This window comes from Entelurus aequoreus, linkage group LG11, assembly GCF_033978785.1.
Source record: "Entelurus aequoreus isolate RoL-2023_Sb linkage group LG11, RoL_Eaeq_v1.1, whole genome shotgun sequence".
NCBI classification, from domain to species: Eukaryota; Metazoa; Chordata; class Actinopteri; order Syngnathiformes; family Syngnathidae; genus Entelurus; species Entelurus aequoreus.
In genome coordinates, this window is record NC_084741.1 from 73,987,818 (window position 1) to 74,005,210 (window position 17,393).

At 38.9% G+C, this 17,393-nt stretch overlaps 1 protein-coding gene across 2 annotated transcripts in view; it reads left to right on the forward strand.

Moving 5' to 3' along the window:
• Positions 1 to 17,393, forward strand: part of LOC133660464 (lamin-A-like) — a 48,378-nt gene extending 30,985 nt beyond the window's left edge. For both annotated transcript variants that reach the window (XM_062063979.1, XM_062063977.1), the window contains 11 exons: positions 4,682 to 4,838; positions 5,026 to 5,151; positions 5,214 to 5,384; positions 7,796 to 7,921; positions 8,070 to 8,290; positions 8,354 to 8,645; positions 8,709 to 8,816; positions 13,658 to 13,777; positions 13,834 to 13,890; positions 13,958 to 14,128; positions 16,401 to 17,393. In XM_062063979.1, the coding sequence (XP_061919963.1) occupies positions 4,682 to 4,838; positions 5,026 to 5,151; positions 5,214 to 5,384; positions 7,796 to 7,921; positions 8,070 to 8,290; positions 8,354 to 8,645; positions 8,709 to 8,816; positions 13,658 to 13,777; positions 13,834 to 13,890; positions 13,958 to 14,128; positions 16,401 to 16,436 (1,585 nt within the window). In that variant the 3' untranslated portion in view covers positions 16,437 to 17,393. The remainder of the gene's footprint in view (positions 1 to 4,681; positions 4,839 to 5,025; positions 5,152 to 5,213; positions 5,385 to 7,795; positions 7,922 to 8,069; positions 8,291 to 8,353; positions 8,646 to 8,708; positions 8,817 to 13,657; positions 13,778 to 13,833; positions 13,891 to 13,957; positions 14,129 to 16,400) is intronic.

Sequence of the window (17,393 nt, forward strand, 5' to 3'; positions counted from 1 at the left end):
TGTCCATCTGTGGGGCTCCCTCTAGTGTCTGTTGAAATGTATGACATGTTTGCTATGTCCATCTGTGGGGCTCCCTCTAGTGTCTGTTGACATGTATGACATGTTTGCTATGTCCATCAGAAATACTGTGGGGCTCCCTCTAGTGTCTGTTGACATGTATGACATGTTTGCTATGTCCATCAGAAATACTGTGGGGCTCCCTCTAGTGTCTGTTGAGATGTATGACATGTTTGCTATGTCCATCAGAAATACTGTGGGGCTCCCTCTAGTGGCTCACCATTCAGGGGAAGTCGTCACGATCTCACTACTCTGCAAAATAATCAATCAAGACACAAACAGAACCCTCATTTCTGTCACTGAACACGTGTGGAACCCAATGTTCTCCACGTTCTCCGCTGACTTTCCCAGCCAATCAGCTTGCACAACACATCAGCACAACACATGTAAACAAACTAGAACATTGATAGAGAAAGCTGCACATAACAAATATTATATATTATTATATATTAAATGTACATATTAAATAAAACCTCTGCTTTGTTTTAATGAATACTTAGGTCTACTACACTACTGTATTTAATGTTGTCATGATGGTGGTACTTAATGAATACTTAGGTCTACTACACTACTGTATTTAATGTTGTCATTATGGTGGTACTTAATGAATACTTAGGTCTACTACACTACTGTATTTAATGTTGTCATTATGGTGGTACTTAATGAATACTTAGGTCTACTACACTACTGTATTTAATGTTGTCATTATGGTGGTACTTAATGAATACTTAGGTCTACTACACTACTGTATTTAATGTTGTCATTATGGTGGTACTTAATGAATACTTAGGTCTACTACACTACTGTATTTAATGTTGTCATGATGGTGGTACTTAATGAATACTTAGGTCTACTACACTACTGTATTTAATGTTGTTATTATGGTGGTACTTAATGAATACTTAGGTCTACTACACTACTGTATTTAATGTTGTCATTATGGTGGTACTTAATGAATACTTAGGTCTACTACACTACTGTATTTAATGTTGTCATTATGGTGGTACTTAATGAATACTTAGGTCTACTACACTACTGTATTTAATGTTGTCATTATGGTGGTACTTAATGAATACTTAGGTCTACTACACTACTGTATTTAATGATGTCATGATGGTGGTACTTAATGAATACTTAGGTCTACTACACTACTGTATTTAATGATGTCATTATGGTGGTACTTAATGAATACTTAGGTCTACTACACTACTGTATTTAATGATGTCATGGTGGTACTTAATGAATACTTAGGTCTACTACACTACTGTATTTAATGTTGTCATTATGGTGGTACTTAATGAATACTTAGGTCTACTACACTACTGTATTTAATGTTGTCATTATGGTGGTACTTAATGAATACTTAGGTCTACTACACTACTGTATTTAATGATGTCATGATGGTGGTACTTAATGAATACTTAGGTCTACTACACTACTGTATTTAATGTTGTCATTATGGTGGTACTTAATGAATACTTAGGTCTACTACACTACTGTATTTAATGTTGTCATTATGGTGGTACTTAATGAATACTTAGGTCTACTACACTACTGTATTTAATGATGTCATGGTGGTACTTAATGAATACTTAGGTCTACTACACTACTGTATTTAATGTTGTCATTATGGTGGTACTTAATGAATACTTAGGTCTACTACACTACTGTATTTAATGATGTCATTATGGTGGTACTTAATGAATACTTAGGTCTACTACACTACTGTATTTAATGATGTCATGGTGGTACTTAATGAATACTTAGGTCTACTACACTACTGTATTTAATGTTGTCATTATGGTGGTACTTAATGAATACTTAGGTCTACTACACTACTGTATTTAATGTTGTCATTATGGTGGTACTTAATGAATACTTAGGTCTACTACACTACTGTATTTAATGTTGTCATTATGGTGGTACTTAATGAATACTTAGGTCTACTACACTACTGTATTTAATGTTGTCATTATGGTGGTACTTAATGAATACTTAGGTCTACTACACTACGTGACGTCACAGGTTGTGGAGCTCCTCACATCTGCACATTGTTTACAATCATGGCCACCAGCAGCGAGAGCGATTCGGACCAAGAAAGCGACGATTACCCCATTAATTTGAGCGAGGGTGAAAGATTTGTGGATGAGGAAAGTGAGAGTGAAGGACTAGAGGGCAGTGGAAGCGATTCAGATAGGGAAGATGCTGTGAGAGGCGGGGGTGACCTGGTATTCAGCTGGGAATGACTACAACAGTAAATAAACACAAGACATATATATACATAGCATTATTAACCAGCACACCACATTTAAGTAGCATTATTAACCACCACACCACATTTAAGTAGCATTATTAACCAGCACACCACATTTAAGTAGCATTATTAACCACCACACCACATTTAAGTAGCATTATTAACCACCACACCACTGTTGATATTAAGTAGCATTATTAAACCTGTTATGAGGAACATTAAGTGTTTCACCGCCGAGTCTGTGGACGAGTTGCGTGCTTGTTGGGAAACGACAGACTGGGAGGCAATTGGAGCGGCCACGAACAATCTGGACGAGTATACGGTCATGAAATGAATGACATGAAAGTATGAATGTACATGTATGAAATGCTTTATATATCATTCATATAGCAAATGAATGACATGAAAGTATGAATGTAAATGTATGAAATGCATGATATATCATTCATATAGCAAATGAATGACATGAAAGTATGAATGTAAATGTATGAAATGCTTTATATATCATTCATATAGCAAATGAATGACATGAAAGTATGAATGTAAATGTATGAAATGCATGATCTATCATTCATAAAGCAAATGAATGACATGAAAGTATGAATGTAAATGTATGAAATGCATGATCTATCATTCATAAAGCAAATGAATGACATGAAAGTATGAATGTAAATGTATGAAATGCATGATCTATCATTCATAAAGCAAATGAATGACATGAAAGTATGAATGTAAATGTATGAAATGCATGATCTATCATTCATAAAGCAAATGAATGACATGAAAGTATGAATGTAAATGTATGAAATGCATGATCTATCATTCATATAGCAAATGAATGACATGAAAGTATGAATGTAAATGTATGAAATGCTTTATATATCATTCATATAGCAAATGAATGACATGAAAGTATGAATGTAAATGTATGAAATGCTTTATATATCATTCATATAGCAAATGAATGACATGAAAGTATGAATGTAAATGTATGAAATGCATGATCTATCATTCATATAGCAAATGAATGACATGAAAGTATGAATGTAAATGTATGAAATGCTTTATATATCATTCATAAAGCAAATTAATGACATGAAAGTATGAATGTAAATGTATGAAATGCTTTATATATCATTCATAAAGCAAATGAATGACATGAAAGTATGAATGTAAATGTATGAAATGCTTTATATATCATTCATAAAGCAAATGAATGACATGAAAGTATGAATGTAAATGTATGAAATGCATGATCTATCATTCATATAGCAAATGAATGACATGAAAGTATGAATGTAAATGTATGAAATGCTTTATATATCATTCATATAGCAAATGAATGACATGAAAGTATGAATGTAAATGTATGAAATGCTTTATATATCATTCATAAAGCAAATGAATGACATGAAAGTATGAATGTAAATGTATGAAATGCATGATCTATCATTCATAAAGCAAATGAATGACATGAAAGTATGAATGTAAATGTATGAAATGCATGATCTATCATTCATATAGCAAATGAATGACATGAAAGTATGAATGTAAATGTATGAAATGCTTTATATATCATTCATAAAGCAAATGAATGACATGAAAGTATGAATGTAAATGTATGAAATGCATGATCTATCATTCATAAAGCAAATGAATGACATGAAAGTATGAATGTAAATGTATGAAATGCTTTATATATCATTCATAAAGCAAATGAATGACATGAAAGTATGAATGTAAATGTATGAAATGCATGATATATCATTCATATAGCAAATTAATGACATGAAAGTATGAATGTAAATGTATGAAATGCTTTATATATCATTCATATAGCAAAAATGAATGACATGAAAGTATGAATGTAAATGTATGAAATGCATGATCTATCATTCATATAGCAAATGAATGACATGAAAGTATGAATGTAAATGTATGAAATGCTTTATATATCATTCATATAGCAAATGAATGACATGAAAGTATGAATGTAAATGTATGAAATGCTTTATATATCATTCATATAGCAAATGAATGACATGAAAGTATGAATGTAAATGTATGAAATGCATGATCTATCATTCATATAGCAAATGAATGACATGAAAGTATGAATGTAAATGTATGAAATGCTTTATATATCATTCATATAGCAAATGAATGACATGAAAGTATGAATGTAAATGTATGAAATGCTTTATATATCATTCATATAGCAAATGAATGACATGAAAGTATATGAAATCCATCCTTTGTTGTAGAATATGAAATGTACATGTTCAAGGTGTAATATGCATGAGTGTGACATTTTAGCTGCTGCGTTCTTCACATCTGAGCTTTCTTCTTCTTCTTCTGTGGTCCTGGCAGGAACAGCAGGAAGGAGTCCGACCTGGAAGCGGCTCTGGCCCGCCTTCGAGACCTGGAGGCGCTGCTCAATTCCAAAGATGCCTCCCTCAGCACGGCCCTGGCGGAGAAGCGGGCCCTGGAGGCCGAGGTGAAGGACCTGAAGGCCCAGCTGGCCAAGGTAAATGTGCTCGCCATCTTTGATTGGCAGCTGAATGTTGGCTCCACCTAGTGGCCCGGCCCCGCTACTACATATGCAAACACAATCTGGTGACAGATTTGCTGTTAAATAGCAGAGAAGAAAAGAATGTGTTCCAGGGTCAAGTGTCAAAGTTTCTTTTCAAGTCCCAAACCTTGTGGTCCCGCAGTTGGACTTGGCCCTGGCGGACGCCAAGAGGCAGCTTCATGACGAGATGCTGAGGCGGGTGGATGCTGAGAACCGCCTGCAGACCCTGAAGGAGGAGCTGGAGTTCCAGAAGAACATCTCCAACGAGGTGACACACCTCAAACACCTGCGTCTTCCCCCGGCCGCAACACATTGGTGTGGCGCTTGCAGGAACTACGCGAGTCCAAGCGGCGCTACGAGTCGCGCGTGGTGGACGTGGACGGCGGGCGGCACATTGAGTTCGAGAGCAAGCTGGCGGAGGCGCTGGCTGAGCTGAGGGCGCAGCACGAGGAGCAGGTGGGCTTCTACAAGGCGGAGCTGGAGAAGACCTTCAACTCCAAGGTACTCTACCGCCACCTGCAGTATCATAATCATATTTCTACCACCACCTGCAGCATAATCATATTTCTACCACCACCTGCAGCATAATCATATTTCTACCACCACCTGCAGCATCAGAAGCATATTTCTACCACCACCTGCAGCATAATCATATTTCTACCACCACCTGCAGCATCATAATCATATTTCTACCACCACCTGCAGCAGCATAATCATATTTCTACCACCAGCTGCAGCATCATAATCATATTTCTACCACCACCTGCAGCATCATAATCATATTTCTACCACCACCTGCAGCAGCATAATCATATTTCTACCACCACCTGCAGCATCAGAATCATATTTCTACCACCACCTGCAGCATCATAATCATATTTCTACCACCACCTGCAGCATCATAATCATATTTATACCACCACCTGCAGCATAATCATATTTCTACCACCACCTGCAGCATAATCATATTTCTACCACCACCTGCAGCATCATAATCATATTTCTACCACCACCTGCAGCATAATCATATTTCTACCACCACCTGCAGCATCATAATCATATTTCTACCACCACCTGCAGCAGCATAATCATATTTCTACCACCAGCTGCAGCATCATAATCATATTTCTACCACCACCTGCAGCATCAGAATCATATTTCTACCACCACCTGCAGCAGCATAATCATATTTCTACCACCACCTGCAGCATCAGAATCATATTTCTACCACCACCTGCAGCATCATAATCATATTTCTACCACCACCTGCAGCATCAGAATCATATTTCTACCACCACCTGCAGCATCATAATCATATTTCTACCACCACCTGCAGCATCATAATCATATTTTTACCACCACCTGCAGCAGCATAATCATATTTCTACCACCACCTGCAGCATCATAATCATATTTCTACCACCACCTGCAGCAGCATAATCATATTTCTACCACCAGCTGCAGCATCATAATCATATTTCTACCACCACCTGCAGCATCAGAATCATATTTCTACCACCACCTGCAGCAGCATAATCATATTTCTACCACCACCTGCAGCATCAGAATCATATTTCTACCACCACCTGCAGCATCATAATCATATTTCTACCACCACCTGCAGCATCAGAATCATATTTCTACCACCACCTGCAGCATCATAATCATATTTCTACCACCACCTGCAGCATCATAATCATATTTTTACCACCACCTGCAGCAGCATAATCATATTTCTACCACCACCTGCAGCATCATAATCATATTTCTACCACCACCTGCAGCAGCATAATCATATTTCTACCACCACCTGCAGCATCAGAATCATATTTCTACCACCACCTGCAGCATCATAATCATATTTCTACCACCACCTGCAGCATCATAATCATATTTCTACCACCACCTGCAGCAGCATATTTATCATTATTTACTTATTACCCTTCATAAAAAATCCTTCTGTATATTTTCTCTATTGCAATATTTGCATTGTAAATGTTGTATAACTTATTAAACGTTCATGAAATGTGCGTCGCTAACAAATGTTCTTCTTTTTACTCCACATTTTTAAGTCATACAATTAATTTCTTGTATTTTTTATTCACATTTTAGAAAAAATGTCTGACTAAAAAATGTTTTTGTATGACTTTTTAATTATTAGACGCAAAAATATGTCCCTTTGTCGTCACGTTGTCTACACATTTCTACCATTTGTGTAAACATTTAACTTTTTATGATTACTTTTCATAAAAGTTGCTCCTACTAAAAATGGCATAACTATATAAATATGTCTAATTCACTGCACATCTTTACCATTTTAATGACATTTGTAATTTTGTTCTATTACTTTTTATGACCTTTCATAAAAGTTGCATAACTAAAAAACTGTCCAGTTCATGACACTTTTTGATCATTTAACAATGTTGTCATTATTTGGATTGTGTTGCATTATTTTCTATGTACTGTACTTGCTAGGAACTTTTCACAAACATTGCATAGCCATAGAAATATGTTCCTTTTTGCCATTTCAATATTTATATTATCATTTTGTCATTATTTTGTTGGATTACTTTTTATTTACCGTACTTGCTTATTATTAGTAACCTTACGAAACAATGGCATAACTGTAAAAACATGTTCTTTTTTACATTTAGTTCACTACACATATTTACCATTTTATTATTTCAATCACATAGTTTTCACTATTTTATTGCAATGCTTTTAATTTACTTACTATTATTATTATTAGCCCTTCAGAACATTTACACAACTAAAAGAACAACAACAAAAATATCCCAATTGTTTCCTGTTTCATTTGCTTTGTTGTCTAATAAATGCTAATAATTCCACTTCCTGTTTCATCTGCTTTGTTGTCTAACAAATGCTAATAATTCCACTTCCTGTCTGGTCAGCTGGAGAACGCCCGCCAGTCGGCCGACAGGAACAGCCACTTGGTGGGCGCCGCTCATGAAGAGCTGCAGCAGACACGCATGCGCATGGAGAGCATGTCAGGACAGCTGGGGCAGCTGCAGAAGCAGGTGCGCACACACACACACACACACACACACACACACACACACACACACACACACACACACACACACACACACACACACACACACACACACACACACACACACACACACACTCTCCAAGAGGTGTAAGCGGCCGTGTGTGTGTTGCCAGCTGTCCCTGAGCGAGGCGAAGGTGCGCGAGCTGGAGGAGACGCTGAGCCGCGAGCGTGACCTGATGCGCAGACGTCTGGAGGAGAAGGAGCGCGACATGGCCGCCATGCGAGCTCGCCTGCAGAGGCAGCTGGACGAGTACCAGGAGCTGCTGGACATCAAGCTGACGCTGGACATGGAGATCAGCGCCTACAGGAAGCTGCTGGAGGGCGAGGAGGAGAGGTGAGCGTGGCGTGGAGCGTGCCACTTCCAAGCCGTGTGCTGATTGGCTCCTCCCCCCCTCAGGTTGCGTCTGTCGCCCAGCCCTACCCAAGCCAGGGTGACGGTGACCCGCACCTCAGGCTCCTCCCACAGCCGCCTGGGCCACACCGCCGCCTCCAGCAGCCGCACCTCCTCGGGCACGGCGGTGGCCAAGAAGCGGCGCCTCAACGACAACGACAGCGAGGCCTCCAGCGTGGTGGGCGGCACCGTCACCAAGACGCGCATCAGCCAGCACGCCTCAGCCAGCGGCCGCGTCACCGTGGACGAGGTGGACCTGGACGGCAAGTTTGTCCGACTCTGCAACAAAAGCGACGAGGTGATTGTTTTGCATGGAAGACCACGCCCACACACGCACCTGTCTGAGCACTCTCGCCCTCAGGACCAATCACTGGCCGGCTGGCAGGTGAGGAGAACGGTGGGAGGAGCCAACCCCATCATCTACAAGTTCCCACACAAGTTCAACCTGAAGGCTGGAGCCACCGTCACTGTAAGTCTGACCATCTTCTCACCATTTATGCACTGGAAGGACTTATTTACACTATGCAAATGTTTATTTACATTGTGTAAATGTTTATTTACATTCTGTAAATATTTATTTACATTCTGTAAATGTTTATTTACATTGTGTAAATGCTTATTTACATAGTGTACATGTTTATTTACATTGTGTAAATGTTTATTTACATTGTGTAAATGTTTATTTACATTGTGTAAATGTTTATTTACATTCTGTAAATGTTTATTTACATTGTGTAAATGCTTATTTACATTGTGTAAATGTTTATTTACATTGTGTAAATGTTTATTTACATTGTGTAAATGCTTATTTACATTCTGTAAATGTTTATTTACATTGTGTAAATGTTTATTTACATTCTGTAAATGTTTATTTACATTCTGTAATGTTTATTTACATTGTGTAAATGCTTATTTACATTGTGTAAATGTTTATTTACATTGTGTAAATGTTTATTTACATTGTGTAAATGCTTATTTACATTGTGTAAATGTTTATTTACATTCTGTAAATGTTTATTTACATTGTGTAAATGCTTATTTACAAGGAAGACACAATATGACAAAAGGAAGACACAATATGACAAAAGGAAGACACAATATGACAAAACAAAGACACAATATGACAAAACAAAGACACAATATGACAAAAGGAAGACACAATATGACAAAAGGAAGACACAATATGACAAAAGGAAGACACAATATGACAAAAGGAATACACAATATGACAAAACAAAGACACAATATGACAAAAGGAAGACACAATATGACAAAAGGAAGACACAATATGACACAAGGAAGACACAATATGACAAAAGGAAGACACAATATGACAAAAGGAAGACACAATATGACAAAAGGAAGACACAATATGACAAAAGGAAGACACAATATGACAAAAGGAAGACACAATATGACAAAAGGAAGACACAATATGACAAAACAAAGACACAATATGACAAAAGGAAGACAAAATATGACAAAAGGAAGACACAATATGACAAAAGGAAGACACAATATGACAAAAGGAAGACACAATATGACAAAAGGAAGACACAATATGACAAAACAAAGACACAATATGACAAAAGGAAGACAAAATATGACAAAAGGAAGACACAATATGACAAAAGGAAGACACAATATGACAAAAGGAAGACACAATATGACAAAAGGAAGACACAATATGACAAAACAAAGACACAATATGACAAAAGGAAGACACAATATGACAAAAGGAAGACACAATATGACAAAAGGAAGACACAATATGACAAAAGGAAGACACAATATGACAAAAGGAAGACACAATATGACAAAAGGAAGACACAATATGACAAAAGGAAGACACAATATGACAAAACAAAGACACAATATGACAAAAGGAAGACACAATATGACAAAAGGAAGACACAATATGACAAAAGGAAGACACAATATGACAAAAGGAAGACACAATATGACAAAAGGAAGACACAATATGACAAAACAAAGACACAATATGACAAAACAAAGACAAAATATGACAAAAGGAAGACACAATATGACAAAAGGAAGACACAATATGACAAAAGGAAGACACAATATGACAAAACAAAGACACAATATGACAAAAGGAAGACACAATATGACAAAAGGATGACACAATATGACAAAAGGATGACACAATATGACAAAAGGAAGACACAATATGACAAAAGGAAGACACAATATGACAAAAGGAAGACACAATATGACAAAAGGAAGACACAATATGACAAAAGGAAGACACAATATGACAAAAGGAAGACACAATATGACAAAAGGAAGACACAATATGACAAAACAAAGACACAATATGACAAAAGGAAGACACAATATGACAAAAGGAAGACACAATATGACACAAGGAAGACACAATATGACAAAAGGAAGACACAATATGACAAAAGGAAGACACAATATGACAAAAGGAAGACACAATATGACAAAAGGAAGACACAATATGACAAAAGGAAGACACAATATGACAAAAGGAAGACACAATATGACAAAAGGAAGACACAATATGACAAAACAAAGACACAATATGACAAAAGGAAGACACAATATGACAAAACAAAGACACAATATGACAAAAGGAAGACACAATATGACAAAACAAAGACACAATATGACAAAAGGAAGACACAATATGACAAAAGGATGAGTGGATTGTTTCATTTATGAACCCCGCCATGTTTCATGAGTGGATTGTTTCCTTTATGAAGCCCGCCATGTTTCATGAGTGGATTGTTTCCTTTATGAAGCCCGCCATGTTTCATGAGTGGAGTGTTTCCTTTATGAAGCCCGCCATGTTTCATGAGTGGATTGTTTCCTTTATGAAGCCCGCCATGTTTCATGAGTGGATTGTTTCCTTTATGAAGCCCGCCATGTTTCATGAGTGGATTGTTTCCTTTATGAAGCCCGCCATGTTTCATGAGTGGATTGTTTCCTTTATGAAGCCCGCCATGTTTCATGAGTGGATTGTTTCCTTTATGAAGCCCGCCATGTTTCATGAGTGGATTGTTTCCTTTATGAAGCCTGCCATGTTTCATGAGTGGATTGTTTCCTTTATGAAGCCCGCCATGTTTCATGAGTGGATTGTTTCCTTTATGAAGCCCGCCATGTTTCATGAGTGGATTGTTTCCTTTATGAAGCCCACCATGTTTCATGAGTGGATTGTTTCCTTTATGAAGCCCGCCATGTTTCATGAGTGGATTGTTTCCTCGCCATGTTTCATGAGTGGATTGTTTCCTCGCCATGTTTCATGAGTGGATTGTTTCCTTTATGAACCCCGCCATGTTTCATGAGTGGATTGTTTCCTCTCCATGTTTCATGAGTGGATTGTTTCATTTATGAACCCCGCCATGTTTCATGAGTGGATTGTTTCCATTATGAAGCCCGCCATGTTTCATGAGTGGATTGTTTCCTTTATAAACCCCACCATGTTTCATGAGTGGATTGTTTCCTTTATGAAGCCCGCCATGTTTCATGAGTGGATTGTTTCCTTTATGAAGCCCGCCATGTTTCATGAGTGGATTGTTTCCTTTATGAACCTCGCCATGTTTCATGAGTGGATTGTTTCCTCGCCATGTTTCATGAGTGGATTGTTTCTTTTATGAACCTCGCCATGTTTCATGAGTGGATTGTTTCCTCTCCATGTTTCATGAGTGGATTGTTTCCTTTATGAAGCCCGCCATGTTTCATGAGTGGATTGTTTCCTTTATGAAGCCCGCCATGTTTCATGAGTGGATTGTTTCCTTTATGAAGCCCGCCATGTTTCATGAGTGGATTGTTTCCTTTATGAAGCCCGCCATGTTTCATGAGTGGATTGTTTCCTCGCCATGTTTCATGAGTGGATTGTTTCCTCGCCATGTTTCATGAGTGGATTGTTTCCTTTATGAACCCCGCCATGTTTCATGAGTGGATTGTTTCCTTTATGAAGCCCGCCATGTTTCATGAGTGGATTGTTTCCTCTCCATGTTTCATGAGTGGATTGTTTCATTTATGAACCCCGCCATGTTTCATGAGTGGATTGTTTCCTTTATGAAGCCCGCCATGTTTCATGAGTGGATTGTTTCCTTTATGAACCCCACCATGTTTCATGAGTGGATTGTTTCCTTTATGAAGCCCGTCATGTTTCATAAGTGGATTGTTTCCTTTATGAAGCCCGCCATGTTTCATGAGTGGATTGTTTCCTTTATGAAGCCCACCATGTTTCATGAGTGGATTGTTTCCTTTATGAAGCCCGCCATGTTTCATGAGTGGATTGTTTCCTTTATGAAGCCCGCCATGTTTCATGAGTGGATTGTTTCCTTTATGAAGCCCGCCATGTTTCATGAGTGGATTGTTTTCTTTATGAAGCCCGCCATGTTTCATGAGTGGATTGTTTCCTTTATGAACCTCGCCATGTTTCATGAGTGGATTGTTTCCTCGCCATGTTTCATGAGTGGATTGTTTCCTCGCCATGTTTCATGAGTGGATTGTTTCCTCGCCATGTTTCATAAGTGGATTGTTTCCTTTATGAAGCCCGCCATGTTTCATGAGTGGATTGTTTTCTTTATGAAGCCAGCCATGTTTCATGAGTGGATTGTTTCCTTTATGAACCTCGCCATGTTTCATGAGTGGATTGTTTCCTCGCCATGTTTCATGAGTGGATTGTTTCCTCGCCATGTTTCATGAGTGGATTGTTGCCTCGCCATGTTTCATGAGTGGATTGTTTCCTCGCCATGTTTCATGAGTGGATTGTTTCCTCGCCATGTTTCCCAGCAGACTCTCGACAGAAGGAACATGGGAGGGCATCACTTGTAAAAAAGGATACAATTTATTTGGATACAGTGCATGTTTTTGTCCAACAGGACACGCGTGTACCACTCAGTGTTTAAATCCATCTTTGGAACAATTGATGCTTTTAAAGACAGACACATAGCTTCAAGGTTGAGAAGTTTCATATTCATACTCATTGTACAAAACCTTCCTTTTCATCTTTTCTGGTTTGCCTTCATTGTTTCCAAACGGTGTCTGTAACACGGCAGTAAAACGGCTGATCAAACAAAACACAAGTCATGGTCATGGACCCACTAGCGGCGCAAGCTAGCTCTCCAATCAGCTAATCAGTGTTGGTGTTGTGATTCAATACAAGAAGAATAAGTTAATAATATGCTAGCTTCATTACACGTACAAACATCCCACATAGTAAGTAGAAACACTTTTAGTTCAAACTTACAAACGTGATGAATGAAGTATCCATACAAGATCCTCAGTAAGGGCGACCTTTGAACTCTGCAGATCTGGGCGGCGTCCAGCGGCGGTAGCCACGCCCCCCCGTCTGACCTGCTGTGGAAGAGCCAGGACTCCTGGGGCAGCGGCGACCTCCTGCAGACGGTCCTGCTCAGCGCCAGTGGAGAGGTAACAGTGGCAAAGTCTGATGTGTGATCACCTTTAACAAGGACGCTCTCTGCCAGGAAATGGCCGCCAGGAAAGTCACCCGCAGCCTCTTCCAGGAGGACGACGACGACATGGTAGCTATCATGGCGGTGAAGCGGCTACGTTGTGGCGTGTGCGCTGGCTAACGTGCTACTTCTGCAGGGCGCTCACAGCACCAGCGGCGACAACGAGTACAACTTGCGCAGCCGCACCGTCATCTGCGACTCCTGCGGACAGCCGTCTGACCGCGATGGTTGCGGCGGCGGTGGAGGCGGCGGGGCCGACCCCCTTGTGGGACATTCCTTTTTCATGGGCACTAACCAGCCCAGACAGGTAGCATCTTATCATATTTATTATTATTATACACCACAAGGACAAAAGTATTGGGACACAGGAAGTGGGGTTAAACCCATAGGTGAGGTCAGGTGGTGGTGGTGGTGGTGGTGTTCTTCCACACCAAACTCAGCCAAGTATAGCTAAAAAGGGTCTTTTCCAAAGTCTTCCCACAAAGTTGGAAACATACTTTAAACATATTTAAACATAAACATACTTTAAACCTATTTAAACATAAACATACTTTAAACATATTTAAACATAAACATACTTTAAACATATTTAAACATAAACATACTTTAAACATATTTAAACAAACATACTTTAAACATATTTAAACATTAACATACTGTAAAAGATGAATTCCATGTTGAAGTTGTTATGCCCATTAAAGGCCTACTGAAAGCCACTACTAGCGACCACACAGTCTGATAGTTTATATATCAATGATGACATATATATATATATATATATATATATATATATATATATATATATATATATATATATATATATATATATATATATATATATATATATATATATATATATATATATAATATATATATATATACACATATATGTATATATATATACATACATATATATGTATGTATGTATATATACAGGACTGTCTCAGAAAATTAGAATATTGTGATAAAGTTCTTTATTTTCTGTAATGCAATTAAAAAAAACAAAAATGTCATACATTCTGGATTTATTACACATCAACTGAAATATTGCAAGCCTTTTATTATTTTAATATTGCTGATTATGGCATACAGCTTAAGAAAACTCAAAAATCCCATCTCAAAAAATTAGAATATTTCCTCAGACCAAGTAAAAAAATAAAGATTTCTAACAGCAAAACAAAATCTAACATTTGAAAATGTCAATGAATGCACTCAGTACTTGGTTGGGAATCCTTTTGCACGGATGACTGCACCAATGTGGCGTGGCATGGAGCCAATCAGCCTGTGGCATTGCTGAGGTGTTATGGAGGCTTCAATAGCGGCCTTTAGCTCATTTGCATTATTGTCTTTCAGCTTCTTCTTCACAATACCCCACAAATTCTCTATGGGGTTCAGGTCAGGGGAGTTGGCAGGCCAATGGAGGACAGTAATGCCATGGTCAGTACACCACTTACTGCTGGTTTTGCCACTGTGCTGGAAAATGAAATCATCATCTCCATAGAGCTTTTCAACAGATGGAAGCATGTAGTGCTCTAAAATCTCTAGAAGCGTCTGACTTGGGCTATGGAAAAGAAGCACTGGACAGTTGCAGAGTGGTCCAGAATCCTGTTTTCAGATGAAAGCAAGTTTTGTATTTCATTTGGAAGTCAAGGCGCTAGAGTCTGGAGGAAGGCTGGAGAGGAGAAAAATCCAAGTTGCTTGAAATCCAGTGTGAAGTTTCCAGTCAGCAATGGTTTGGGGAGCCATGTCAGCTGCTGGTGTTGGTCCACTGTGTTTCATCAAGTCCAGAGTCAATGCAGCTGTGTACCAAGAGATTTTAGAGCAATACATGCTTCTATCTGTTGAAAAGCTCTATGGAGATGATGATTTCATGATCTGGCACCTGCCCACAGTGCCAAAACCAGCAGTAAGTGGTGTACTGACCATGGCATTACTGTCCTCCATTGGCCTGCCAACTCCCCTGACCTGAACCCCATAGAGAATTTGTGGGGTATTGTGAAGAAGAAGCTGAAAGACAATAATGCAAATGAGCTAAAGGCCGCTATTGAAGCATCCATAACACCTCAGCAATGCCACAGGCTGATTGGCTCCATGCCACGCCACATTGGTGCAGTCATCCGTGCAAAAGGATTCCCAACCAAGTACTGAGTGCATTCATTGACATTTTCAAATGTTGGATTTTGTTTTGCTGTCATAAATCTTTATTTTTTACTTGGTCTGAGGAAATATTCTAATTTTTTGAGATGGGATTTTTGAGTTTTCTTAAGCTGTATGCCATAATCAGCAATATTAAAATAATAAAAGGCTTGCAATATTTCAGTTGATGTGTAATGAATCCACAATGTATGACATTTTTGTTTTTTTTAATTGCGTTACAGAAAATAAAGAACTTTATCACAATATTCCAATTTTCTGAGACAGTCCTGCATACGTATGTATATCATCAAGACCATTTTTTTTTAACTTGCCAAAATAACAATAACATAAAACACATTTCACGTGTCTTTTGTCGTCAAACAATTTAAAGGCTTAAAAGAGACAACTTTGTCACTGACCTTTCACCCTCCTCTTCCTTCCAGAGCGGTGTCAGGCCTGAGAACTGCGTGATGATGTAACACAGACGTGGTGATGTCACGCAGACGTGATGATGTCACGCAGACGTGATGATGTCACGCAGACGTGATGATGTCACGCAGACGTGGTGATGTCACGCAGACGTGATGATGTCACGCGGACGTGGTGATGTCATGCAGACGTGGTGATGTCACGCAGACGTGATGATGTCATGCAGACGTGATGATGTCATGCAGACGTGATGATGTCATGCAGACGTGGCCTCCTTCCTGCAGCATCACTTCCACTGCTGGGATCTTTCTGCTTTTCTATCCACATACTTAAAGGACCTTGCTCTGCGTGTACGTTGTTGCATGTGCTAATGCTGACACACACACACACACACACACACACACACACACACACACACACACACACACACACACACACACACACACACACACACACACACACACACACACACACACACACACACACACACACACACACACACACACACACACACACACACACACACACACACACACACACACACACACACACACACACACAGCTTTTTGTCCAGTTGAGGTATACGTCAAGCCCTGTCAAACGTCAACACGCACAGCCTCGTAGGAGAAGGTGCACACACACACGTACACACGCACACACACACACACGTACACACACACAAACGTCAAGATGTGAAAGTGAAAGCAACCAAGCTTCATTTCAAGTGAAATCCACTGAAAGGACTTTTTGAGCAGCAGTGTTGTCTTCTCAGGTGTTCTGCTGAATGTTTTGCATGCAAATTGTCTTTCTTCACTTGTCATTTGTGTTTGTTTAGCAGAATGTTGGCCACTAATGAGTGTTCCCTAACACCAAAGAGGTGTCGTCACTGTAATCCTGCACTACATGTTCAGTGCTGATGCCGTTTGTCGTCACGGCAACCAGGGTGTGTCTTACTACGTGTTGAGTGCTGATGCCGTTTGTCGTCACGGCAACCAGGGTGTGTCTTA